This window comes from Ambystoma mexicanum, chromosome 6p, assembly GCF_040938575.1.
Source record: "Ambystoma mexicanum isolate Mex_15411 chromosome 6p, UKY_AmexF1_1, whole genome shotgun sequence".
Lineage (NCBI taxonomy): Eukaryota > Metazoa > Chordata > Amphibia > Caudata > Ambystomatidae > Ambystoma > Ambystoma mexicanum.
The window spans coordinates 1,366,203,728-1,366,231,572 of record NC_090935.1 but is presented as its reverse complement, the minus strand read 5'-3'; the positions used below and the strand labels follow the sequence as shown (position 1 = coordinate 1,366,231,572).

The 27,845-nt window shown below is 50.8% G+C and overlaps 1 protein-coding gene across 17 annotated transcripts in view; it reads right to left on the bottom strand.

The window, feature by feature from the left end:
* The window catches only part of MPDZ (multiple PDZ domain crumbs cell polarity complex component), a 1,735,289-nt gene that overhangs the window by 640,592 nt on the left and 1,066,852 nt on the right, over window positions 1-27,845 (bottom strand). For all 17 annotated transcript variants that reach the window (XM_069626067.1, XM_069626068.1, XM_069626072.1 and 14 more), the window contains one exon: window positions 12,359-12,469. In XM_069626067.1, coding sequence (XP_069482168.1) covers window positions 12,359-12,469 — 111 coding nt within the window. The remainder of the gene's footprint in view (window positions 1-12,358; window positions 12,470-27,845) is intronic.

The window sequence follows — 27,845 nt, the reverse complement described above, 5'->3', positions numbered from 1 at the left end:
TCCGTGACATTTCAGAGTTATTAGTTTGGATCTCCCATATGCCGTACTCGGAGTATTTTTGGTCTTTCTGTAAGCACCCAATGGACCACTTGGCTCGACTGACAATGGGCCAGTACACTTCTAACCTATTCTTCTTGGCCGACAGAGTCCCACAGGGATCTGTCTTGTCCCATTAGCCTGGAAAGGCCTAGCTGAGATATTTAAACTTCTAAATGTAATCCTTGTCAACGCCTTACAATTATACATTGACAACACAAATGCCAACAGCCTGGACAGTGAATTCAAACGGCAATAAAATACTGCGAGATACCCAAGAAACCTCCAAAATAGGAAAATATTTTAGATCCAGTTTTGTAGTGGTGACAAACCATGATCCTACCCCTTCAACTTGCCAGTCATGATGACTAACTGCTACACTGCATGAAAGAACACCTGACATTACAAGGGTACTTCATGCCATGTTCCATGTCTCCCAACAAGACAGCCAGGGGGCCATGTAAGGGTCCAGTACATCTGCTGCTCCTGCTCCTGCAAATGCCATTATGGCGCCAGCACATGGTGCACTGTCCAGTGATGCAGCCCCCAGGAAGCCAAGAAGCTCTGGCCACAAGCACACCTCCAGGAACAAATTGTCCGAGAACACTGCAGCAGCCACCTCTTGATGAACCAGCAGAACTCCAATGGTTGTGGCAACCACAGCAGCCATAGAGCAGCGTGCAGTAGCCCCTCCCAATCAGTTGCCTCTCATCACTGTTGGAAACCGGGTGCAGCAGTTGCTGATGGTGAGATCTGCATCACATGTCATATGAATGTTCAAGGAGTTACATTGTTTCCGGTTCCAATATGCTGGCGCTACCGCCCGTGTGGGCACTAATGACACGTTTGCAGTCCAGTGCTCCAATGACAATGGGGAACTGGGTGATGGCATAGGGCCGTGCCTTTGCAGCGTGCACCTTGGCCGAGGTGGTGGGTCAGGAGATGTGCTAATGGGCATGAAGCATGAGCGCATCCAAATCTTGCTCCAGAGCTTTGGTGAATGCCATGCAGCCTCCCAAAAGTGTGCTACAATGCACCCATGGCACAGAAGTGGAAGACGGACACTAACTTCAGCAGGGGTAGGATGACAGTTCTGATGGTGATGGCGCTCAAAGGATCGGCCTCAATCAGATCAGCAGGTCTACTAATTGTTCCTCAGTCAGTGTCCACGGGGAAGGACGGACATGTGGTATGGGTGGTGTCCAAAACACACGTCTTCACGTCCTTTGTGGTGCCTGTATCCTTCCCTGCTGTGGCCTTGCATGCCACTGGAGCTCAATAAAATATAGCAGGTTATGGAGGTCGCAGTTTGATTGTGGATGCATGTTGCTTGGGAGTGTGTTTGGGGAAGGTGGGGGCCTTACATTTATTTATATTGTAAAGCGCTCACACGTTAAATGCCCTTTTGGTAGCAATTGTTGGTGCCTGTGGATTCATTTTCATCACTTGTATGCTTTTGCCTCCATCTTGGCAGAATTACCGCCCATTTTTGGCAGTATTTTAGCAGTTTTTCCACTTGTTATAGGTGCAATTACTATTTTTATTCATGATGCTAATTCTGCCATCAGAATTACTGCTGGAACTAATTCCACTGGTTTTTGGCAGTAATTCCGTTAGCAGTAATTCCGGAAGCAGAATTAGCGCCCATTTTCTGTGACCTCTAATTCGACAGAGTGGTAAAAGTGGTGTTAATTCCATTACTGCCACTTTTTTCACTTGCCATCCGACTTGTAATGAGGCTCAATGTCTCATGCTGGGCCCAAGTATCAGAATACATTTGTACTGAGTTTACGTCAGACCAATTTCTGCACTTTAGAAGAGGTTCAGGGCCAACAGAACGCACAACAAATCTGTTCAAAAGGAACAAGTTACTTACCTGTAACTTTTGTTCTCCAGCATGGGTCTGGCATGGATTCACATGCTCATGAATATTCCCTGTCGTCAGGCTGGGAATCCTCGGTAAAGAACAAATTAGTATCAGTTTCGTTTCTGATCTGTCTTTCTTAGTAGTAACCAATCACTGATCTCTGGGTCATACTGCCCCCAGCCAATGACTGCCCTCTCCCTAAGCCCCGCCCCTGGCAGCCATCCTCAGATTTGGTAGCACGCCAAGTGGCAGTATGACCAAGTGAAGAGCCGCAGAGGGGTAGGTGGGAGGGTTCGCATGTGAATCCATGCCAGACCCATGCTGGAGAACAACAGTTACAGGTAAGTAACTTGTTCCTTCTCCAGCATGGGGTCTGGCATGGATTCACATGCTCATGAATAAAAGAATACCTCGCAGTATACACATGCAAAACCACGGGAGGTGGTAACAGGTTCAACATTAAGCAATACAACAACTCAACATTAAGCATCTCTTACCGCCTCACCAGGCTCACCTTAAGCGAACAGGTTGCGCAGCACTGCATGGCCGACCCTGGACTCCTCCCTGGAGTCCCGATCGACGCAGTAGAATCTTGTGAAAGTGTGCGTAGACCTCCACGTAGCAGCCCTGCAGATGTCCAGTACGTGCACACCAGACATGAACGCCGTGGTAGCAGCGATCGCTCTGGTCGAATGGGCTCTCGGACGGCCGGGCAGCGGTCGGTTTGCCAACCGGTGACAATGCATGATGCAGCCGGAGAGCCATCTGGAAATGGAAGTGTTCGAGAGAGCCTTCCCTTGATTCACAGACCCAAAGTTCATAAACAGTTATGACGTCTTCCGAAAACTCTTTGTGCGGTCCACGTAGAACTTCAGCGCTCTAGCTACATCCAGCGAGTGCAAAGTCCTCTCGGCCGGCGTCGAAGGCGACGGAAAGAAAACTGGCAACACCAAGGGCTCGTTGAGGTGGAAGTCCGACGGCACCTTGGGCATGAAGGAGGGGTGCGTCCTCAGCACCACCCTCGTGTCATGAAAAGTCAAGTATGGAGGCTTGCAAGATAGAGCCTGAATCTCGCCCACTCGTCGTGCAGAGGTGATGGCCACGAGGAACGCTGTCTTCCATGACAGGAACTTCAAAGGTGCGAATGCATAGGCTCGAATGGGCCCCTCATGAGCCTGGGCAGCACCACATTAAGCTCCGACGCCGTGGCAGGAGCCTTCACCGGCGGGAATGATCGGAATAGTCCCTTCATAAATTCCTTCACCAGGCGATGAGACCACAAGGACGTCCGTCCCGTCGTCCTGGTATATCGGGAGATGGCAGCCAGATGTATTTTTATGGAGGCGTGAGCAAGTCCAGCCTTGGCCAACGACAGCAGGTACGGCAGCACTTGAGGGGCAGTAATCCGCAGAGGGTTAATCTTCTGTGCACGGCCCCAGACAGAGAACCTCTTCCATTTATGACCGCAACACTTGAGAGTTGAGGACGCCCTGGCCTTTGCAAGAACCTCTGTGCAATCAGCCGGGATATTGTACCCTCCAAACTCTAGTGCTGCAGGAGCCAAGCCTGCAATTTCATCGACTGTGGGTCGTGGTGAAGAATGGCGCCTCCTTCTCTGGAGAGAAGATCCGCGTCCGCCGGCAGCCTGACTGGTGGGGACGTTGGCAAGTCCAGAAGGTCCGGGAACCAAACCTGCCTCGGCCACGCCGGTGCGACGAGGATCATCCTGCACCTGGACTTCTTGAGCTGGTTGATGAGGCGGAACAGCAACGGCAATGGAGGGAACGCGTATAGAAACAGGCCATCCTAAGGGAACGAGAAAGCATCGTCCATGCTCCTCGGCTGTGGGAACCTGCTGGCGAACCTCTGGCACTTGGAGTTCGTCGCTGTCGCAAACAGGTCGATCTGGGGTTTGCCCCATCGTTGGAAGAGTCGATCCACTTGATCCTGGCGCAGTTCCCACTCGTGGCACGAGCGCAGCTCCCTGCTGAGTGAGTCGGCAATGGTGTTTTTTATTCCTGCCAGGCGGAAGGGAACCAGAAACATCCCCTGGGCGACGGCCCAGTGCCACAGATCCTGGGCCTCCTTGGATAGGGCTGGGGATCTGGTGCCCCCCTGCTTCCGTATGTAAAACATCGTGGTGGTATTGTCGGTGAAGATCCTCACCACTTTGTCCTTGAGGGACGGGAGGAACGACTTGAGCGCCCAGAACACTGCTCGGAGCTCCAAGATGTTGATGTGAAGAGACCTCTCCTCCGGGAGCCAAAGGCCTCTTGCGTGGAGATCTCTGGTGTGGGCCCCCCCAACCCTCCAGAGAGGCGTCCGTAGTCACCGTCTCCTGAAACGCCAGGGTTTGAAAGTCTGTGCCTGTCATGAGGTGAGCCCGGATGCCCCACCATAGGATCGCCCGATGGAGCTACACGTCGAGGGGGATCCTGTCCTCGAAGCAGCCCCTCGCCTGAAACCAGCGGGCGTCGAGGAACTCCTGTAGCGGACGCATCCGAAGTCTGCAAAGGGGCACAAGGTAGATGCATGGGGACATCATCCCGAGAAGGGACTTGATGGACCTCACCCTGGCCACGTCCATGGCTAACAGGTGCCGCACCTTGCCCAGGATGGTCTAGGTCCTCTCGTCTGAAGGTGAGGCCAATTGCTCCACTGTATCGAGCTTCGCCCCCAAAAACAGTGCTACTTGCGATGGAACCAGGTGGGATTTGGGGTAGTTGATGGCGAACCCCAGCTCTGTGAGCAACCGGACGGTCCTCGCCGTATTATCGACGGCGAGTTCCCTTGACCTTGCCCGGATTAGCCAGTCGTCCAGGTAGGGGTAGACGTGGATCCCCTGCAGGCGCAGCCGCGCCGCCACTGGTGCCAGGCACTTGGTGAAAACCCTGTGTGCCGACTTTAATCCGAACGGTAGGGCTCTGAATTGGTAGTGGCGTCCCTGAACCACGAACCTGAGGAACTTCCTGTGCCTTTTTAGAATGGGGATGTGGAAGTAAGCATCCTTCAGGTCCAACGACGATAGGAAATCGCCTTCCTCCAGCTGTCCCAGCACGTGCTGGAGGGTGACCATCCTGAATTTCTGCGCCTTGATGTATTTGTTTAACCAACGCAGGTCCAGAATGGGGCGCCAACCGCCTGTCTTCTTCCTGACGAGGAAGTACCACTCCGGAGCCCCGGAGCCTACTGGGGAAGAGCTCGATGGCACCTTTCCTGAGCATCGCCTTTACTTCCAACAGCAGTTGAGGGACGTGATTCTCCTTCCTGGCCACGGGAGGAACGCGAGGGCACTTCTTTAGGAATTCCAGCGAGTGCTCGTTGGCCAGGGTGTCCAACACCCAACGATCGGTGGAGATGGACTCCCACACTCTGACGAACTTCGTCAGCCGGCCTCCCACCGGGGTGCTTTGGTGGGGGCCCGACAGCCCGGCGGGGTCAGTCTTGCTTGGAAGCGGCCTTGCCGCTTTGGCCTCCCTGGCGACGACAGCGGGAACCCCCTTGCTTGCCGCGACCTCTGTAGGCCTCCTGGGAAGAAGAGCGGGCCGCCTGGCGGTAAGTGGAGGAGCCACCGTTGGAACCTTTGGAGGTACCCTGTCTGCCTCCGGGGCTCCGAAAGGGCCGTCGCGGCTGAAGCACCCCTAGGGCCGGGGCCGTCTCCGAGTCGATCTTGATGGCCTGTAGAGACTCATCCACCGCCTTACCAAAGAGGTTGTTGCCATCGAACGGCATGTCCAACACTCTGGTCTGGACGTCCTGGCGAAAGTATGTCGCCTTGAGCCATCCTCGTCAGCGGAGGCAAACTCTGCTGCCCAGTTGGCGAAATCCAGTATCGGCAATGTCCGTCGCCACCGTTATGGCGTGATCCGACGCCACCTCGCCCTCCTGCAGAATTTCTAGGGCCTCCGCCCTTTTGTCATCAGGCAGGAAATCTAGCAGGGGAGCTATCTTGAACCAGAGCTCCCTGTCGTAGCGGGCCACGATAGCTAAGGCATTGGCCGCCTTAATCGTTGTCGCCGCCGACGAGATTACTCGTCGTCCCATAGAGTCCAACGTCTTGCCCTCGCTGTCCGGCGGGGAAGTGGAAGTTGAAGCTGCCGCGCCCGCTGCCTTCTTCTTAGCCGCTGCCGAGACGACCGAGTCCGGCGTGGACTTTGCCCTGAGGCACAAGGGGGCGGCATCGGGAACTCGGTACTTCTCGTACCTGTCCCTCTTGGCGGGTGTCGTGGCAGGGTTCTTGAGGACAGCAAGCCCCTCGTCCCAGATGTCGTTGAGTAAAGACACCGCGAGGACCGGCTTCCTCTTAGCCTCTCGTCGTTGGTACAGAAACCCCTCCTTTTTCTGTTCTTCAAGGCAGAGCTGGAAGAGCTCGGATGCCCTGGTTATCATGGCGTGGAAAGAGCCAACCTCGTCGGCTGGGTACGCCCGCGGGGGGTGGTGACGACGGGATGTCCGCTGTGTCATCGCCACCGTCATCGTCCGTCGCCGTATCCGTCGCCGTATCCTCCGCCGGCAAGGGGTCCACCGGTCTCGCAGGCACGAAGGGCGGAGCGGGGTGGACTCTCCTCCGCTTGTTTGGAGGGCTTCCCGACGGACCTGGTTCTGGCTCCTCCGTCGGGGTGTGTGGTAATCGCGTCCTCATCTCGGTACATAAGGATTGGATTGCCAACAAAATGGCCGCCGAGCTATCCTGGGGCTCGGGCAATGGCTGCGATGGACGCTCCACTGGGCTCTGTTCGTCGTCGTCATCGCTATCTTCGATCACGTCAGCAGGGACCGTCCCCTGGGATCGAACCTTCTCGAACCTCTCGTTGAGGTTTATGAACCTCTCGTTGAGGCCTATGGACCTTTCGCTGAGGCCCGTCTCGGTCTCCACCAGAGGCTGATTCCGAGTCTGTAATGGCCACCGCCCCCCCCCTCTTTTTCAGCCGGGGGCTTCACGGGGGTCTTAGCGACGGGCTGGAAAGAGGATTCCCTCCGAGGCGGCAGGGATACTCTGGGCCCAGAGGCCGTTTCCATTGGCGTAGTCACAGCCGGCTCCGCCAGGGCCGCAGCGACCACTTCGGTAGAGGCCTGAGCCGGGTGGATCAAAGCCCTCACCACCTTGCATCCTGGGCCTTCGCCTTGGGGGGAGGGTCAGCGCCTCGCTCCCCCTTCGAGATCGACCGGGTCTGCTCCAGCGGCCTACCCGGGTTCTCGGACTTCCTCTTCCCCGAACCAGAGCGCTGGCTCATGGTCGAACGTGCCGGGGAAGTAGCGCCCTGCTTGGCAACCAAAGAGCCCGACCTTTCGGCACTCCTGGAGCCCGCGGACTCACGGTGCTTGGCCTTCTGTTGGGGCCCCGTCGCCGGGGAGCCCTCAAAGGACTTAGAAGCCCGCTCAGACTTCTTCTTTGCCTTCTCACTTGCTGTGCCCTTCTCCAGCCAGGTGGCGAGGCGGGAACGACGATGTTGTTTGGTCCCTTCCGAGAGGTTCTTGCAGAACGCACAGTCCTTCTTCACGTGCGTCTTGTCCCCATGGAGGCAGTAGAGACATCGCAAATGCTCGTCCTCCTTGAAGACGTTATATAATCGGCATCCAGGGCAGTTCCTGAACAGCTTGGATCCGGGCGTCGAGCTCCCCTATTCCTGGGCCATGTCCGTTGAGGTAGGTCGCAGATCTTTCGGCTCCAAGAAGTGTAAACTCGACGAAAACCTCACCCTTGAGGCGCGTAGAAGAATTCCGAAACGGGTCCCCGTTATCGGAAGTAGAAACGGTGGAGCTTGAGGCTCGATTAAACCGAAAAAATAAGAAATTCTCCTGAAAAAGCGTGAAAAACGCAGTAAAAAAAAACTCGAGAGCTAAACACGAGGACTCCCAACACTTGAGTGTGCGGTAAAAATCTGAGAATGGCTGCCAGGGGCGGGGCTTAGGGAGAGGGCAGTCATTGGCTGGGGGCAGTATGACCCAGAGATCAGTGATTGGTTACTACTAAGAAAGACAGATCAGAAACGAAACTGATACTGATTTTTTCTTTACAGAGGATTCCCAGCCTGACGACGGGGAATATTCATGAGCATGTGAATCCATGCCAGACCCCATGCTGGAGAAGTAAGTTTATTCTTATTGTCACTAAAGGTAATGGGATAAACACAGATTTGCTCTGAGGCTTCCCTACAAAGTAAACAAGTGCTCAGTAATGTGTAGGGAAAGGACACATTATAGTACAGTAGGGTTTCCTGACTAAAGGGGACACAAGTGTATCTCTACTTCTCTATCTAATCTCTGTCCCACAGTCATATGGCTGTAGTGATTCGCTAACTTCTTGACCCATAAACACTTTATCAGTGATATAACCCAGCTCACATTTCGTAAACTCCCAGGGATATAGTAGCCAGCTCACTTCCAGGGATATAGTGCTCGGACCTGACCAGGTGTATAGGGCGCCAACCACTGTGCATCTAATGATGTGGTGCCCTGCGCACTCTGCCACTGTTTCAGGAATATAGCGGCAAGCGTACATGCACAGTTACAGATAATATCACTGTCTGTCGGGGGCAGCTCTCCCTGCGCAAGTTTCCTCCATTCAGTTCTCTCATGATAGTCACATGCCCTTCCAGTTCATGTAAGCCAGCAACTTCTCCAGGCCCATTTTATATCTTTGGGCTTCTATGCTCTTTTGGGACTCTGCTCTCGTGGGACTTTTGGCTCTCATGGGCCTCTCGGATTGGAAAGATATAGACACCCTGGTGGGCTGGACCGGACAGGTTTTTCCCTGCTCTATCCATGAATCTAGGAGCAGAAATCGGTCACATAATGTCCAGAAGGCCATCATGTCCAAGGCTGCTCTCTCCTTCTCCAGTCTCCTCGTCTCCATTTTCAGGGGGTACCCCATTGCACAACCCAACCCTTTCTGCAACCCCTCACCCCCAGGCACAACCCCACCCTTTCCATCGCACCTCTGGCACACCACTTGTCCTTCCCAAGAACACTTACTTGTATTACTCTGTCCTGTTTCCCGCCTGCCGTCTCTGCATTCCAGGAAAGCAAGCCACACTATTGTGCATCTCTCTTTTTTTCTGGTGGTCTTTGAGCATTACACTTCCCCTGAGTGGTCAGCAGACACAAATCGGTATCCCCATTGGAAGTGAGGTTTGCAGTCCCTCCACAAAAGACAAAAATACTGGTGGCAAGCTCCCCTTACTTCAATATTTCTTCGGATTGCTGACAAATTCTGGACCCTGGCCGCCATCTTCTACCCCTGTAAAAATCTAGGGATCTATATAACCTTTTCCTTAGAAGTACAAATCAATCAGATCACAAAAAAGGCTTCTTTCTACTGTTTGTTATGAAAACTCTTTCCCTACTTAGACCCTTCTGTAAAAACTCAGGCCGTTTTAAGTTTTTAAGCCTTGATTCTCTACCGTTTAAGTTACGCTACTTGCATATAGCTAAGGCCACCCAAATTCTTGTTCACTACAAAGACTTCAAAATGTGGCCGCCTGATCACAAGCACACTACTCCGACATATCTGCCTAGTTTGAAGGCCTTGCCCTGACTCTCAGTGGATGAATGGATTACATTCAAAACCTTCTGTATTGTTCTCAAGAACATTCACTGAAAGGGGCCCACTTTTCAACTTGGAAATAATTCATCCATATGGGTCTTAAGATCACAACTGGCAATGACCCCACACTTTACACGGGGCTAGGCGGGAGGCTGTCTCTTTTCCATTTAGGCCCCTTCACTGTGGAATCCGCTCACGCAACTTCTTAGGAACATAGATTCCACTTGGCCCTGAGGAAGGCCCTAAAAACGTGCTTGGTTTAAACATAACCAGAAGGAAGTCTTTAAAATGTCGAGGTGCCACATTGCATTTCTTCCATGTGCTCTACCCTGCATGAGCTCTCCTTTGCCAGTTACCTATCGCTCCTCTTTAAGGATTGCCTCGATTGTCACAGAAATGATGGTGTTCGATGCAAGTGTTAGAGACATTGTGACTATTTCTTGAGGGGAGGGTAAGCGGTGTTATGGCCTTTATTGAGTGTACATGTACATTGGGGGTAGGGGATGCAATATGTTGTGCCCCTGGTAGGTTTTAAGGCAGCGTTGGGAAAAGCTGCTCCTCTCGATGCCTATACTACTACTCAATTGGTTCCTGTGTTTCCCAGCTGAGCAAAAGGAGGTGTCTTCTTTCCTTGCAGGCAGTTAGTGCTGAACGAAGCCGTAGGCGGCTGTATTCTCCACCCCTGAGTACCGTGAATGTGGTAGCATGGTACTGGAAAGGGATTTGTAGATCCCATAGTTCCCTACTTTCACGCACCCAAATTTGCTGCCTCAGAGAGGTTGAGTAAAGGACAGGAATCCCAACTTTGACTGCATCTGGGTAGTTCATGACATAGGCCGAGCGACCGTGTTGGATGGCTTTCCAGGACGCCAGTGTCCTCTCCAGCTCTTGGGATTGGCAAAGAGTACTGTCTTCGTCACAGAGTGTGCATTCTCTTAATAGAGAACACCAATTTGCCGCCTTACCTCCATGGGGCTGGTGGTTGGCCAGCTCACGTTTTTGTGTAAATACTTCCCCATTCTCCACCCTTCTTCCAATAAATACTACCTTGTTTGTGGCCACGCTGCTGACCTACTGCGCGAAGAAGGAAAGCTCAGGGGCAACACCTATTGTCTTGGGAACAAGACAACGCAGTGCAACATAGGTTCGAATCACGATCCTGCACTTATAAACCACTCGTTGTTATTAATAAAAGAACAAGTATTATTATTACTGCACACAGGCACTTAAATGTTCAATTTAATAGGTAGAATTTAATATGTAATTGTATAGCCTACTGTGTGAAATGTGAATACTGGTCACACTCTGAATTTAGCTAACTTTTTCCACCACCAGCCCTTGTTTCGCACCGCTTGCCTTCCTACAATCCCTGGTGCCCTCAGGTTGATCTTGTTCTGCCTGTGCCGTGGCACATAACACTGACATCAATTGTCGAGTCATCCTGTAACAATATTTAAATCTTATATACTTTCTCACCTCGCTCAAGGGGACGTGCAACTCTAGGGTGTACATCATGCTGTCGCATTTAAGCAAAGCCTTTTTTTATCAAAAATCTATAATTGATTTACATGCTGGGGAAGTAGTACTTCCTTGAGGAATAATGGGCTTGGAGTGGCTCCCAATGTTGTAAGGTTTCTACAAACTGATTTTATCGCCTGTGAGTCTTGTCTGGCTAGAGTGGCGATAATATGATTCTGAGAATGAAAATGGGGGAACATTTTATGGAGATAATAGCCATAAGAAAATGACCTAAAGGCCAAAAACGTTTCTCCAATTTTAACACACAATAAAGTACATAAATCAGTCTGTTTGTGATATATAATAAATAAAGGGAATTAAAGTGAAATTATTTGATGGGGCCAAGAAGGACCCAAATGTAGCAAAACGCGAAATCACAGACTTTAAAAATGAGTTGATGTGGATGTGAAAATGTGCTTATTCATAAGGTGACATTCTCACTAAAAAAGAAAACCAGGTTGCAAAGCTCGTGCTTATCTAATAAAAGAAGGGGCGTGTGCGAACCAAGCAGCGCTCAGTCACTGCGACCCAACTCTTTAGTAAGTGTAGTCACTTTTCTTTCTGGATTAGAATGAACTCGTACAACTTGACACCATTCATTACCATAATATGAACCACAAGTGAAAATGGGACTTAGGCTAGGGGTTGGGTTAAAGACATTTTTTTTGTTAGGATTGCAGAAATGTTCCTCACGAAGGCAGTGATTGTAACATTTGCAATGGGTGCTCATTGTATGCATCGCAGAGACCCCTCCCCCTGGCCCCCCAGGCCACAGTACCCAAAGGGATATGTGCTAGCATCTGCCTGGATAATTACAGAATGCAGAGACATGTAATGTGTGCACTTTTTTATGGTACTGCCTCCAACCTAGCAGTGGAAGAAATAACAACAGCAGAAAACCAAACAATGCTTCAAACACGAGTTTCCGGTTATTATTAAGAAAATAGTGGCATTCTCCAGAACGGCGAGATATATTGCAAGCTAGTGCACATCTAATTGTCGACACGGATGTCTGCACGTTCCATTTGGGCACTATGATCTGACAAGACTAGTGAATCACATGCCTTGCCTGGCTTAATGCCCAGTATAAGTACGTAATTGCCCCAGGGTTCCTGTTCATCCATGATGGGCACACTTTATTTGCCCTTCAATTGGAATGCATAGGCTTTTCCCAAGTTTCCGTACCCACCTCGCCTTCAACGACTGCAGTCCCACTAGGATGCCGGTGATTTGGGATCTACGACTGGGTGGATTTTTAAAACCCACACACAGGATTTACTTTCAGCAGAGCTCAACCCATCTTCAGCATCCCCTTAGGCAATTACTAAACGGATGTACCTCTATTTCTGAGATGAATACATTGCATTTAAGTGGAAATTAAGGGAGCTTACCCTCGGTCTGTTGATTATGCTCTGCACCAAAAAGATAACCGGATTGCCCGCTTTCCGTATGGCTTCCACGGCCTGCTCGTGGCTGGCGTCTCGGAGGTCGGTCCCGTCCACCTGCAATGGAGAGATCACATGTAGGCATCAGAGGAAAACATGTAGATCAATTTCCAGGATGCACTTTAGGTCATAGTTCCTATTGCATGTCACTGTGCAATTTACGTTCCGGTAGATATGCCAGGCAGTCGAGTCGCGTCCCACGGACTCGGCTTTGCATTTTCTATTGTGGCAAGACAGCTGAAGGCTTCATGGGGTTAAACGGAGCGTTCAATCGGCAGGGATAAACGCGTTCTTAAATTCTCACATCCCATTAAAGAAAGAGCAGGTTGCTGAGCACTTACTGCCAGTGACTCCTTATGTTATGTTTAAAAAATCGAGGACACCCAGCTCTGTAATGACTGCTTGCCTACGGATGCTGAGGTTTTCAGCACACGAGGTCGGAATTGTAGAACGCAACACGAAGGACAGAGGTTTGGTAATAGTGGACTTCCTTATTGTAGCTTCTCCTGTCTCTCAGCATTTGCGACTTCAAAACAATGCGCCGCTAACTTGGCACTGTCTGTTAAAAATAGGTGCCCATAATTAGCTTCATTAGCGTTAGGAGCTCAGATGCGACAAAGAGGCTACGCTAGTGTTCATCTTGTAATAGCTTTACGCCGTGGTTCTGCGCTATGGCAGAACTTAGCTCTGTAGCATGGCTGATAAAAGCCTACAAGAGCGAGGCGGGGATAATCTGCGATTGCCATTCTTTATCCTACCGAAGAGGACAGTAACCCAAACGGGGCATTCATTCCATTGGTTTAGTGTTTGCTGGCGGTCAAGGAAAAGTGGCAATCGACAATGAACTGCTGGTAAGGCACAGAGCTGATTTGCAGCCGAAGGAAGACAACGTTGCAACCGCTAACTGTGAATGTTCAAATGTCTGGGTTAGCGCTCCCTGCAAATTCAACAGCTTCCAGGCACTGTGAGCAATAACAATGACAAACCTTAAAAATAGACAGCACAGTAAAAACAGAAACAAAAATCACAATGCACGAGTTGTTATAGCTTTATAAAGTGACATGCATGAAGGAAGATTGTGAATGTGCAATGAAGAAGATTGCACTGTCAAGGAATATACATGTAAAGTCGCCTACCACCCCTCTAGATCACAGGGTCAAATACAGGAACAGAAGATGGCTTATAGCAGTCAACAGCACGGATTGTTTCCCCTCTTGCTAAGGAGGGGAAGTGGGTTCAAAGCTAGAGGGGTTTACAGCCAGCAAAGATACCTCTTATGCCAACTAAAGGCTGCTGAACGCATCCCTAAGATGTGCATGTGGATATTTTAGGGAAAAGATGCAACAAGTTGGGGAAAATTAGCTGTTCTGCAGTGTTTTCTACATAATACAATGCTGAGAGAAGTAACAGCACTTACAAATACAAATGAATCTACCGAGAGTGGCGACTGCAAAGGAATCAAAACCAGGATTGTGACCCAAAGAAAAACATGCATAGATCCATGACATGAACAATAGATTGTGTTAACGGAAGAATACACCACAAAAAAGCCTGAAACCTGCCTTTTCTAACTAATCAGTAACCGAAGGGGGAGCAAATGGGCCAACAAAAGCCATGCATTCGAACGTAGACAGGCCCACTCGCTCACCTGAATGGGCCGCGCCGACAGCACAGCATGACATACGCAATACAAATGCATCTACACAAATAATTACCTCCAGGCCCCCCCCCCCCCCCCCCTCCTAGTTCAGTCCTAACAGGTTGAAGGCGCTCTGCCTTCCAGGCAATCAATAGATTCCCCTTAATTAATACTTTTCCCTCTGTCCCTAACGAGCTATTAAGCCCCTCCACTACCAATACCACCTGTGTTTTCTGTCTCACGGACAGAACCTTTCGGGGGAGGGGGGGGAGGAAGCGGTGGGAGGGCAGTAGTAGCCAGTTATGACTGGAATAACTGGTAAGGGTGCCCTCAGGCCGCGCGGTTGCGGCGGGCCTCATACCAGTCCAGTGCGCCTTCACACAGAGGCATGACGCTGTTGGGGATCCCTTCACAGTTAGCCGCGCTTTTACGGGTGACATCCCCGCCCCACTCACCTGAATGGGCCGCGCTGTTGTGACTGGTGTTGTCCCATAATTAAGAGCAGCAGCGGAGCGGGCACGATGCAGGGAAGGCCTTCTGCCAGCATAGCTTGAGGGGCAAAGCAGATATTTTACAGTCCTGCTCTATTATAGTGGGAGGTGGGTGGGATCTTCACTGCAATTGGTCCCGGGCGGAAGGGCCAGGGCATGGTAAACAAACATGGTGGTTCAGCCTCTCTCTACTGGGTTGGGCTGTGAAGGGATTGGTGGAGTGTTTTAAGGCAGCCTAGACTAGGTGTCACATGGCACACAGGTATACTTGTACACTGCAGTCATGTCTGGCAGGAAATGAATCGAGAACAGGAGGCATACCTCTCGCTTTCCTTCCTGTTCCCTTGCTAGGCACCTCAAGCGTAGGCACTCCAGGTCACTACAGTTAACGTCTGAGGTGCAGGTTGTCAATTGCTGACGCTCTGTTATAACTTACATAAGACTGGTGGCGTATCTTTAAAATTCAATGCTAAAGACATGTCAGTCTTCTGAAACTTATAACACCAGTTAGTCTTTAGAATTCACTGCATTGACAACAGTAAAAAAGCCTACCTAAAGAGGCCCTGCAAGCAGGCTGAAGGGAGCTGTTGTTTCACTATTGCCACTCAAACAAGCACATAGGTATAATACAAAATGGATGCCTGCATGATTTTAAAACAGCACATTAGGTTGCTTATTCTGATTTCATGAATTACTTGCAACATTCTGACTCATTAAAATTAAGGTATATTTTCCTGTGTTCAAATGACCCCAGGCACTAGCGTACTGAACGGGAGGCCTGACCGGGACATTTGTCAGTGGGACCCCACTCGTGCTTGGTACCTCAAAGAGGGTGTCCAACGGAAATGGTGTCCCACTGGCAGGATAATGTGTGCCGAGCAATTCCTGCTCAGCACGCTTATTGTCCTGACAGAAGGACACCTTACCCTTTCCGAACGGTAAAGGTGTCCAGCTGCCAAGACAATGTCCCAAGGAGCTCTGGGAAGCAGAGAGTCCTTACGTTTCTCTGCGTTAACAGAGCATTACACAGTGAGCCATTATGCACTGATGGGAGGGGGCGACTATTAGCAGGGACTTTTGTCCCTTTAGAAATGTGTATGTGAGGTAGGGATCAGAAGTGAGAAGGGTGCATAATGTTGAATGCTTTATGAAATAATGCCTATGGCTTTAAAACCCAAGGGGGATGTGTTAGGCTCACATTAACCTGCATGATACTATTGTGGCTTTACATGCAGATGGGGAGAATAAAAATAAAGTTATACTCTCATTCCTCAACATTGCTCTATGACAATGGGCCTCATTACAAGGTTGGAGGTAGCCTTGCAGGTAAGACCGGCAAGGCTACCTCCAAACTTGCAAGAACGTCTGGCACCCGCGAATGGGCAATTACCAGGGAATTCCGGCCCCACCGGACCCGGTAATTGCCCTTTCACGGGTGCTGGAGTCAGGTAATCCCCATTCCCATTTGGGACCCATAGGGCTCAATGGGAATGGGGATGCCTGTAGCACCGTCACAGTTAATTACGGTGCCTGTGCTACAGGCATTCTGTGCTTGCGGGTGCCTTTCATTCCGCCAGGACAGACTTGGCAGAATGAAAGACACCCACGAGCACAACTCTTTGTCGGTCCGGAAACAACGGTACCAGCAAGCTTACCAGTACCATTGGATCCTGACCTGCAAGCTTGTACTGAGGCCCAATGCATATAGTGAACAATTAGTTTACTATGAAAGGCCAGCTTATTATGTAGTGTGGTTTGCTTCCAAGGCACTGCTATTAATAATTATGTAAGCGCATGAAATGTAAAGCAAAACCTTAATACATATCTATATCAACTAAACCTGGGAAGATGTGCACAGTTGCTTAAATTGTCCACATCCTAGTTTCACCATTTAACCAAAGTGTGTGATCCTGAGCAATTAATTTAATAACATTGTGTCTTATGTGAAGCTCTGTACGTGATTCTGATTCACTTCAAAGCTTATGTTACTATATAATTCTATTATAATAAAAAAGCCTAATGACTATAAAGTTGCTCCATATATAGCAATAGTGCATTTTAGGTATTTTGCACCACAAACATATTTGCCACTTGGCTTACTTATGGCAACTTATTCTAAAGTCACTACCATGGTGCCTCCACGTTTCGAAGACTCATGCTCCTCGCAATGTAATTTTTCTGTGAAGTCACTTCTGTTGGTGCAATACATATGCAAATTAGGAGATTTCCATGTATTTTGCCCCAGAGCGCCTGAACAGAGCTCCAATAGATGAGTTTGCTGCATCTGCAATGATCCTGCAGTTTTCTTTTTATATGTGTAAAAATGCCATCTGCCACTAATATTACCAAATGTAGATTGGGGCAGGGGTGGGCTGTTTGGGTGTGTGAATGAGACTATTACACAGACTGCATTTTGTGACTCACCTCACCCCCACTCTTGCAATGCTGGATACTCCCCTGACCCCAAATGTGATTACCCAAAAGTGACCCCTCACTAGGGTCAGCCCGCAGCCCAGCCCTCCAACAAGCATACACGCAGCTGAGCTCAGCTCAGCATTATGTGATGAGACAGCGCAAGCCTGGCTTGGCACTACAGCCAGGCTTGCTCTGTCCCATTACATGATCAAAGAATGCAGAGGGCAGAATGCGGCCCCCCGGCCCTCCCACCAAAGATGGTGGGGGACAAAAAGGCATACCACAAAGGTTGGGGGGGGACTTGTCTCCCTGTCCCCCCCTATAATTACGCCCATGCACACGAGAGTGAACCTGGAGTTCTCTGTGGAGTTACAGGCACCAGGAAAGAAGCTCTTCAAACGGTTCAAGAATCTCCCTCCTCCTCATTCTTCTTCCACAAAGATATATAATATACCATGGAATCTGAGAGGCCTTCATTCCCTCGTTACCTGTTCAAGTTGTATCCATCAACAGAGTTTGACACTAGGTGCCCAGGAAATGTCCAAATGGTTGCTGTGTTCGATGATTTAAAGGTCAGAGCAGTTTCACCTGTGATGAAGCCATACCTAGGGACTCTTTTGCTGGAATTTAGGACTTTTTAATTTTAACCTTGGAGTGAGCCAGCCCATTTTTCTCACCCTCTCATGTGTTTTGACCTGATTTCGATTATGTGTTTCCTTTGTTTTGGGAGTCTGACAAACACCATAGGCATCTACTTTTTGTATGGCGACACACAGCACCTTGAGTGCAGTGTCACAAAGAAATACTTTAGATGTCTCATAAGGTTTGAATACCTTTTCTTGTGTGAACTACTGTTCCCAAAAATAGTAAAGTGAAATTGACTTTACTTACCTTTTCTCTTTGTAGGTCCTGCACACACCATTTTATGTGGAGTCAGCACACACCATCCTATGTGGAGTGCTGGGGGGGCAGAAGATAGTTAGTAGACCCTTTTCCTACCTACTCATGTAACATTTCTGTTACCCTCACTTCTTTAAATGGCTGGTGGCAGTGGTTTAACTTTCCTACCGTTGTGCTTTTCTACCACAGGCTGAATCCTCAGCTGCAGTACAGCACCCGTGAGTGACCATTTTGTCCCGGTCTTCTTTTTCACAATTTTCTGGTTCTGAGATCTTTCTTGGGTTTTACTCTGTGCGCCAAGCCAGGTGTGAGCCCTTTGTCCGTTTTGCCTTTGGCGGGCTTTAGTACTGAAACCCGACTCTGGCTCCACTGTGTTTGGAAGGGCAAGAAGTGAGGGAGGTTCCCGAAACTCTGCTGTCCTTTGTCTTTAGGAATGCCTGAATGCCCCCAGTACCGATTGGCTGGATGGCGGCTGTCTGAGTGACAGCTTGGCTGTGCATGAATGGGAGAAACCTGCCTAAAAGGCGAGGGTTTTGGGACTAGAGGCAGAGTCGTCCACTGGGAAGAACACCCAACGAAGAAACCTTGAACAAAGCTTGCTGCATCCTCCTGGGCCTTTGAATTGTCCAGTGAAGCCCTGCTGTTGTGCTGAAACTCTTTTTTCTGATCGACAAGAGAAGCTCTGGAAGGGAGGACTTCTTCCCTTGGGTTACTGGGACCAACTAACCCCGAGATGAACTCCACTGGACCACCTTCCCCGACTCACTGTACTTCTTTGCTGCTGCAGGAACCGAGTGACAGGGGTCGAGAAATCCGTAGTCGAGTGCAATGTCTGCATCCGGTCAGAAGCTCCAGGAGTCTCCTAAGGACACTCCAGAAGCAGGACGATCAGAGTTCGAGTCCCCTCACCAGAGTGCAGGACTCAAGGAGTGAAGAAAGCCCAGCCAGTGTCCAAGATCTGCGGTGGTGCTGTTTACTGAGCACTGAAACCGCAAAGTGCAGCTGATCTGAAAAGAGCCCGTAGCTGCCGCCGACCTCTGAATTGCTGCTGCAGGAGTCCTCCAGACGTCCTAACTCTTGTCCCCACGACTGAGGCCCAGGAACCCAGGATCTGCATCACTGCAACTAGACAGAAGCCAGCTGGACCACTCTTCTTCTAACCAAATGTTCTGTTCTGACTTGGGGTACTTACCTCAGTGTCTTTAGCTGAGCTCTTCTCAGTTGCGACTTGCAGTAGCTATTTTGCCAAGAGTTGATTTCAGCTCTTCCCTTCACAAGTGTAACAGCTTGTGACCCTACAGTGATTTTTCTTCAACAAACTCTCGAATTTTGTGCAAGACTTTGTTATCTAAGAAGTGCCTCAGCTCCATAGACTGTGCCCCAATGGTCTCAGGCCTTCCTGGCTCCCTGCAGACTCTTCTGGTCCATTTGACTTTGATATTTACTGTCCCTCAGAGCTGATAACGTGGTATTAAAACTATTATTGCTGGGAAAGGTTTTTGTCTAGATTTCATTGGAAGAATTAAGTGCTCACATGCTCTGAGAACCTGTTTAAACTTGTTCCTTTCCTCAACCTTTCCTTTCTACCAACCTCGGAATCTACAAAGTGTACTAGTGATATATAAATGTCATTACTGTCCTCGTTATTGAAGTCACCTCAGGGTATAGGAAGGGTGTAAAAAGCATCTCTAAAGAGTATCTACTAGCTTTGTGCTGATTCTGGAAAAGTATTCTGAAGTATATTTGATTGCAACATACATTGCCTTTTTAAAGAATGCTTATTTAAAAACTGCTGTTAAATAAATTATTATTTGTAACTACAAACCTTGAGTGCAAGTGTTACTTGGCTATTTGTATTTGTGGATTTCATTGCTACAGCTCACATCTACCCCTATTGAGAGAAGCATGGCTACTCAGTCACACTACCAACTTGTGTAGTACAGGCCCATACCATAAGGTGGGTTACCTAATACCAAGAGGACAAGTGTTGTGTAGTCTCCCACAGTGTTACTACCTCAATCCTTGTCTAACAATGACTTATAATCATTATTACTCGCAGGCTGTCAAATCAACCTCAGTAATGCACAGGAGGATCACCATTCTGCTAGAATGGTGGGCTCCTTCTTTTTCCGCTATTTCTTGTTTGCTCTTAGTTTCCTACGTCTTCTGTCATTTTAGGTGGCAATGACCTTGGTTGAAGTTTTGTCTTTGTCAGGAATCCTTTGTATTCCTCGCAAAGGCGCCAGAGTGTCTGAGAAGGCATGGCGCGAGGGAGGAGTCAAAGTCTCTGTAGCCCCTTCTCTTTCACCTTGCCTGAAAGGCACCAGTTCCCACTGTGGGGCTGGTTGTACCGATTGGACAGTGTTAGGACAGTTTTCTGAAGTCCAGCTAAGGGCTTAGTAAAACCATATAACAGACAGTATAAAACTCCACTCTTAGTATAAGGCTATACCACCTGAGTACCTGGTAGCATAGACAGAGCAGTGAGACTTATATTAGGAGGAAGAGAGGGCTTTAGGAAAGTACAACGAACATGTAGCATACACATGGTTCAACAGAACAATTACACCCAGATGTAATATACAAAATAAAGGTTAATTATAGATACAAATAGGTCAAGGTAAATATTGGTGGGTAAGTACTTTGTCATAAAATCATAAACACGATATAAAAACACAGAAAAAAATGATTAAGGTACACAGACCAAAGCATAGACCTTGTTCAGATTAACTAACAGTATTTCTAGGCAAGTCAGACCTAATAAGACACATTTAAAATAAGAGCACACCTATTCAGCGGGAGTAAAACCACATGCTACTTTTAGATTACTTACAGAATTCAAGGGTAGTAGACCCTGTTGGTCATGCAGTGACACTCAGTTATGAAATCACTGAGCAAATCAACCCTGTTACGAGAATACGTTTCTGAATAGTGGAACACAAATTCATGGAACAGTATAAACCTATAACTACATTCTGGATAACACTCAGTTATACTAGGTAAGACATAACGCTGTAATAAACGATTACAGTTGTTTTTCAGATCAGTAGAACACAGATTGAGGTAAGCAAGAACTCTCTAACTTATTTTAAGATGGCACAAAGCAGACCAAGGTTAGTAAAACATACAATGCACTTATTAAGAATTGCACACAGCTATTCAAGGTAAGTAAATCCCAAGGCAAATTTATTCTAGACAGGCTATACAGCACGTCAGGGGAAGCAAGACCCAGTTGGTAAACATATACACTTATATTCTGAAAGAAATAGTTAGGTGAAGACAACAGCATTACTTTTGGGAAGTGGGGGAATCAATTCACAGGAGAGTAAAACAACCTTAAATTTCAGAATGGCAAAATCACATTCAAAGGATACTAAGAACTTTTTTAACTGCTCATATTTCAGAGGGACATTTACCAACCAACTCTTTCAGAAGTAACTTTTAAACACTGGCTGAACCTTTTTCTTATCCAGTCCTTCCCTAGTATATTCTCTCAGAGGAAGAAGAGGGACCCTAGTGGTCTAGGTGCCAGCTGTAGTCAGGGTGAGATAGGGTTTAGTTGCAGGAAAAGTAGGATGTCCCGAGGATGTCTCTTCAAAACAAGTAAGTAGGTCACTTTAGAGTTAGTTAGGGTCCAGAGACTTCAGAGAAGAAACCACAGAAGATTCCAGCATTGGGCCTGGGTGAACTGGATGAGAGAACTCCCAATCACATGAATCACTCCCAATGCTTCACAGGAATCACACAAGGCTTAAGGTAAGTAACACCCCAGCCCACACAGTACATCAGCACAGAAGAAGAGTTTGCAGCAGGACGTCTTCGGGATCTTAAGCCAATAACCCGGTCCCTGAATTACTTGCATGGTGACTGGAGAAAGGACACTGGAAGGGACATTGCAGCAGGGATCAACGGGGTAGGCTCCAGGCAAGAGTTTCTTCGTGGCTGGATGCGGCTCAGTGGTTTTGGCACCCTTTTCAGGAGCCAGGAGAAGACTGAATATTGCTGGTCGGATTCTCAACGCTAATCTGGTCCAGTACTCTGATGAGGGAACTTCAAGGACTCAAATCAAGTCTCTGGAGGTCCAGCAGAATGTCCCCAAAGTTTCAGAAAGATTCGAAATTCAGAAGATCATGCACTGAGCAACGGCTTAAGGTCCCAGATTTCTGAGGTATTGCAGACCAGCAAGGTTGCAGCATGCCATGGGATTGCTCAAAATGCAAGTCTTCTTGAGACCAGTGCATCTCACCAGCCTCTGGGTAGCAGTCGTTCGGGACCCCCAGGCCGATTGAAAGGAACGGTTACAGCAGACTCTGGTTACACAGCAGGCTCTCTGGTGGCTGGAAATTGCTACAGCCATCCTTTCTTCATCTTCCTCTTTGATTTCCGCTCCAGTTGTCGACTTGTTAGCAGCCTCCAGGTTCAGAGTTTTTATCAGGAACTATAGCACAACATCTGCATGCTCTCCCTGCATTTTACAGCAAGGGTTGCTCTGGCTGTCCAATCAGGACAGCGAGCCCCTCACTGGGAGTTAGTTCCTTTCAGGCAAGGTGGAAGACGAAGGGCTGCAAAGTTTTGGACTCCTGCCTTCTCAGACACTCTGGAGCCTGGCCGGGAATCCAAAGGATTCCCACAGAAGACAAAACATCCACTGAGATTGTTCCCAGGTAGAATGGCAGGGGAAGACCCCAGAAACAGCAAGCACACAAGAAATGGTGAAAAAAGAAGGAGCTCACCATTTTATCAAAATGGTGGCCCTTCTGTGCATTGCCGAGGCAGAATGAACAGGCTGCAAGTAGTAAAGGCTAAAAGTCATTAAGGTAAAACCACTGCCACCAGCCATTCATGTAAACCCACAATTGTAACAAAATGTTACCAGGTAAGTAAGAAAGGGGATACATTGTATGGAACAAGTTACTTACCTGTAACTGTTGTTCTCCAGCATGTGTCTGGCATGGATTCACATGCTCATGAATATTCCCCGTCGCCAGGCTGGGAATCCTCGGTAAAGAAAAAACCAGTATCAGTTTCGTTTCTGATCTGTCTTTCGTAGTAATAACCAATCACTGGTCTCTGCGTCATACTGACCACAGCCAATGACTGCCCTCTACCTAAGCACCGCCTCTGGCAGCCATCTTCAGATTTGGAAGCACGTGAAGTGGCAGTATGACCAAGTGAAGGCGGGAGGGTTCGCATGTGAATCCATGCCAGACCCATGCTGGAGAACAACAGTTACAGGTAAGTAACTTGTTCCTTCTCCAGCATGGGGTCTGGCATGGATTCACATGCTCATGAATAAAGAGTACATAGCAGTACACACATGCACAACCACGGGAGGTGGCAAAGGCTCAACATTAAGCATTACATCAAACCCAACATTAAGCATCTTACCTCCTCACCAGGCTCACCTCAGGCGAACAGGTTGCGCAGCACTGCTTGGCCGACCCTGGACTCCTCCCTGGAATCCCGATCGACGCAGTGGAATTTCGTGAAGGTGTGAGTCGACCTCCACGTAGCAGCCCTGCATATGTCCAGCAGGGGCACACCAGAAAGGAACGCCGTGGTGGCTGCGATCGCTCTGGTGGAATGGGCTCTCGGACGGCCAGGCAGCGGTCGGTTTGCCAACCGATGACAGTACATGATACAGCCAGAGAGCCATCTGGAAATGGAAGCCTTCGAGAGAGCCTTCCCCTGATTGACAGGTCCAAAATTCACAAAGAGTTGTGACGTCTTCCGAAAACACTTTGTGCGGTCCACGTAGAACTTCAGCGCTCTAGCCACATCCAGCGAGTGCAAAGTCCTCTCAGCCGGCGAAGAAGGCGACGGAAAGAACACAGGCAACACCAAGGGTTCGTTGAGATGGAAGTCCGACGGTACCTTGGGCATGAAGGAGGGGTGCGTCCTGAGCACTACCCTCGTGTCGTGAAAAGTCAAGTACGGGGCCTTGCAGGAAAGGGCCTGGATCTCTCCCACCCGTCGTGCGGAGGTGATTGCCACAAGAAACGCTGTTTTCCACGACAGAAACTTCAACGGGGCCGAGTGCAGAGGCTCGAACGGAGGTCCCATGAGCTTGGTCAGCACCACGTTGAGCTCCCACGCCGGGGCCGGAGCCTTCACCGGCGGGAACGATCTGAACAGTCCCTTCATGAACTCTTTCACCAGACGATGAGACCACAAGGACGTCCGGCCCGTGGTCCTGGTCTATCGGGAGATCGCAGCAAGATGAATCTTGACTGACGCGTGTGCCAGTCCAGCTTTGGCCAGCGTCAGCAGGTACGGCAGTACCTGGGGAGCCGTAATCCGTAGAGGGTTAATCTTCTGTGCGTGGCACCAGACAGAGAACCTCTTCCATTTGTGTCCGTAGCATTTAAGAGTCGAGGACGCCCTGGCCTTTGCAAGAACCTCTCTGCAGTGGGCCGGTATGTCGTATCCTCCAAACTCTAGCGCTGCAGGAGCCAGGCCTGCAAGTTCAGCGATTTCGGGTCGTGGTGGAGGATGGCACCTCCTTCCCTGGAGAGTAGATCCGCGTCCACCGGCAGCCTGATTGTCGGGGACGCTGATAAATCCAGAAGGTCCGGGAACCATATCTGCCTCGGCCACGCAGGTGCGACGAGGATCATCCTGCACCGTGACCTCTTGAGCTGGTTGACGAGCCGGATTAGCAGTGGCAAAGGAGGGAACGCCTAGAGGAACAGGCCCTCCCAGGGGAACGAGAAAGCATCGCCCATCCTCCTCGCCTGGGGAAACCTGCTGGCGAACCTCCGGCACTTGGAGTTCGTCGCCGTCGCGAACAGGTCGATCTGGGGTGTGCCCCACCGTCAGAAGAGGCGATCCACTAGATCCTGCCATAGTTCCCACTCGTGGCACGAGCGCAGCTCCCTGCTGAGTGAGTCGGCGATGGTGTTTTTTATCCCTGCCAGATGAAACGGCACCAGAAACATCCTTTGGGCGACGGCCCAATGCCACAGGTCCTGCGCCTCCTTGGACAGTGCTGGGGACCTGGTTCCGCCCTGTTTCATGATGTAAAACATGGTGGTGGTGTTGTCGGTGAAGATCCTCACCACCTTGCCCTTGAGGGACGGAAGGAAGGACCTGAGGGCCCAGAACACTGCACGGAGCTCCAGGACGTTGATATGGAGGGACTTCTCCGTCGGGAGCCAGAGGCCTCTCGCGTGCAGATTTTCGGTGTGCGCTCCCCACCCTTCCAGAGAGGCATCCGTGGTCACTGTCTCCTGGTGGTCTGGGGTCTGGAAGTCCATGCCCGCCGTCAGATGCGCGCAGGTGCCCCACCACCGGACTGCTCGGCGGAAACTCTCGTCGAGTGTGATCCTCTCCTCGAAGCCGCCTGTCGTTTGGATCCAGCGCGCGTCCAGGAACTCCTGCAACGGGTGCATCCGGAGCCTGCACATGGGAATGAGGTAGATGCAAGAGGACATCATTCCGAGGAGGGACTCGATGGACCTCACCTTGGCCGCTTCAGAAACCAACATCCGCTGTACCTTGCCCAGGATGGACCTGTTCCTTTCCTCCGACGGGGAGGCCAGAAGGGACACTGTGTCGAGCTTCGCTCCCAGAAACAGTGCGTTTTGCGCGGGTACCAGGTGGGACTTGGCGTAGTTCACGGAGAATCCCAGGTCCGTGAGAAGTTGGACGGTCCTTGCCGTGTGCTCCACGGCGAGCTCCCTCGTCTTGGCTCGGATGAGCCAGTCGTCCAGGTAAGGGTAGACGTGGATCCCCTCGCGGCGCAGCTACGCCGCCACCGGTGCAAGGCACTTGTTGAATACCCTGGGTGCCGACCGTAGTGCGAAGGGGAGGGCTTTGAACTGGTAGTGACGCCCAGGAATTTTCGGTGCCCCTTTAGGATGGGAATATGGAAGTAGGCATCCTCCAAATCCAACGACGACAGGAAGTCTCCTTCCTCCAGCTGACCCAGGACGTGCTGGAGGGTGACCATCCGGAACTTCTGCGCCTTGATGAACTTGTTCAGACGTCGCAGGTCTAGGATGGGGCGCCATCCTCCCGTCTTCTTCTTCACGAGGAAGTATCTCGAGTAAACTCCGGAGCCCCGAAGCCTCTTTGGGACGAGTTCGATGGCGCCCTTCCTGAGCAACGCCTTTACCTCCAGGAGAAGCTGAGGGACGTGAAGCTCTTTCCTGGCCACGGGGGGGACGCGCGGGCACCTTCTTTGAAACTCGAGCGCGTGGCCCCGGGCTAAGGCGTCCAGCACCCAACGGTCGGTGGAGATGGACTCGCACACGCTGACGAAGCTCGCCAGCCGGCCTCCCACCGGGGTGCTTCGGTGGGGGCCTGACCCCACGGCCGGTTCAATCCTGTTTTGACGAGGCTTTGCCGCCTTGACCTCCTTGCCGACGACGGCGGGGTCCTCCAGACTTGCCTCGTCCTCTGTAGGCCTCCTGAGACGACGAGCGGGCCGCTTGACGGTAGGTAGAGAAACCGCCACCGGAACCTTTGGAGGCGCCCTTGCCTCCGGTGCTCCGAAAGGGCGTCCGTCGTTGCTGTAGAACCCCAAGGGCCCGGGCCATCTCCGTGTCCGCTTTAATGGCCTGAAGGGAATCGTCCACTGTTTTCCCAAACAGGTTGTTCCCATCGAACGGCATGTCCAGGACTCTGGTCTGTACGTCTTGACGGAAGTCCGTAGCCTTGAGCCATCCACGCCGCCTAAGGCACACGCCGTTGCCCAACTGGCGAAACCCAGTGTCGGCGATGTCCGTCGCAATAGTGATGGCGTGGTCCGACGCCACCTCACCTTCCTGTAGGATCTCCAGGGCATCCGCCCTCTTGTCGTCCGGTAGGAAGTCCAGCAGGGGAGCCAGTTTGTACCATAGCTCCCTGTCGTAGCGGGCCACGATAGCCAAAGCGTTGGCTGCTTTAATCGTCGTCGCTGCAGACGAGATGACCCTGCGTCCCATAGCGTCTAATTTCTTTCCCTCGCCGTCCGGTGGGGAAGTCGATGTGGAGGCCCCCCCCCCCCGCTTTCTTCCTGGCCGCCGCGGAGACGACGGAGTCCGGGGTAGGCTGTGCCCGGAGGCACAGGGGGGCCGCGTCCGGGACCCGGTACTTCTTCTCGTACCGGTCTCTTCTAGCTGGCGTCGTGGAAGGGTTCTTGAGGAGGGCGAGGCCCTCATCCCAAATGTCGTCCAGTAGAGGCACCGCGAGGACCGTCTTCCTCTTGGCCTCGCCCCGTTGATAAAGGAATCCTTCCTTTTTCTTCTCCTCAGGGCAGAGTTGGAAAAGCTCGGATGCCCTGGCGATCATGGAGTGGAACGATCCAATCTCGTCGGGCGGAGAAGCCCTGGTGTGAGGTGACGACGGGAGATCCTCGTCGTATACCTCGTCGTCCGTACCCGTCGCTGCCGTGTCAGTCCACGTATCATCCCCTCGGGTGGACGGGGAGGAGGGCTGGACGGGTCGCGACGGCTGAAAAGGAGGTGGAGGGTGAATCCTTCTTTTCTTGGGAGGGGGAACACCAGAAGGTCCCGGTTCCAGATCCCCCGACGGGAGAGGTTCCTCCGTCGGCAACGGTAGTCTCGTCCTTATCTCTGAGCATAAGGACTGTATAGCCAACAAAATGGCCGCCGAGTTGTCTTGCGGCGCTGGCAGAGGGGAATCCGACGGGCGATCAGGGGCCCCGTCGGCACCCTCGACGCTGCCGTCGTCACCTGCGTCGGGATCCATCCCGACAGGCCGGTCTTCATCCACGCCAAGGCCGTGGCTTAAGACCTCGATCAGCTCTTCCTCTGAAGCCGAATCTACGACGACGCCCTGCCCCCCCTTTTTCTTCCCCGCCGGGGATTTCACGGGGGTCCTATCGATGGGCACAAAAGAGGACTCCCTCCGAGGTGGCAGGGAGACTCTGAGGCCCGAGGTCGCCACCACTGGTGTAGCCCCCACAGGCTGAGCCAGGGCCGCCGCGACAGTATCGATAGAGGGCTTGGCCGGATGGATTAAGGCCTTCACCACCTTAGGTGCG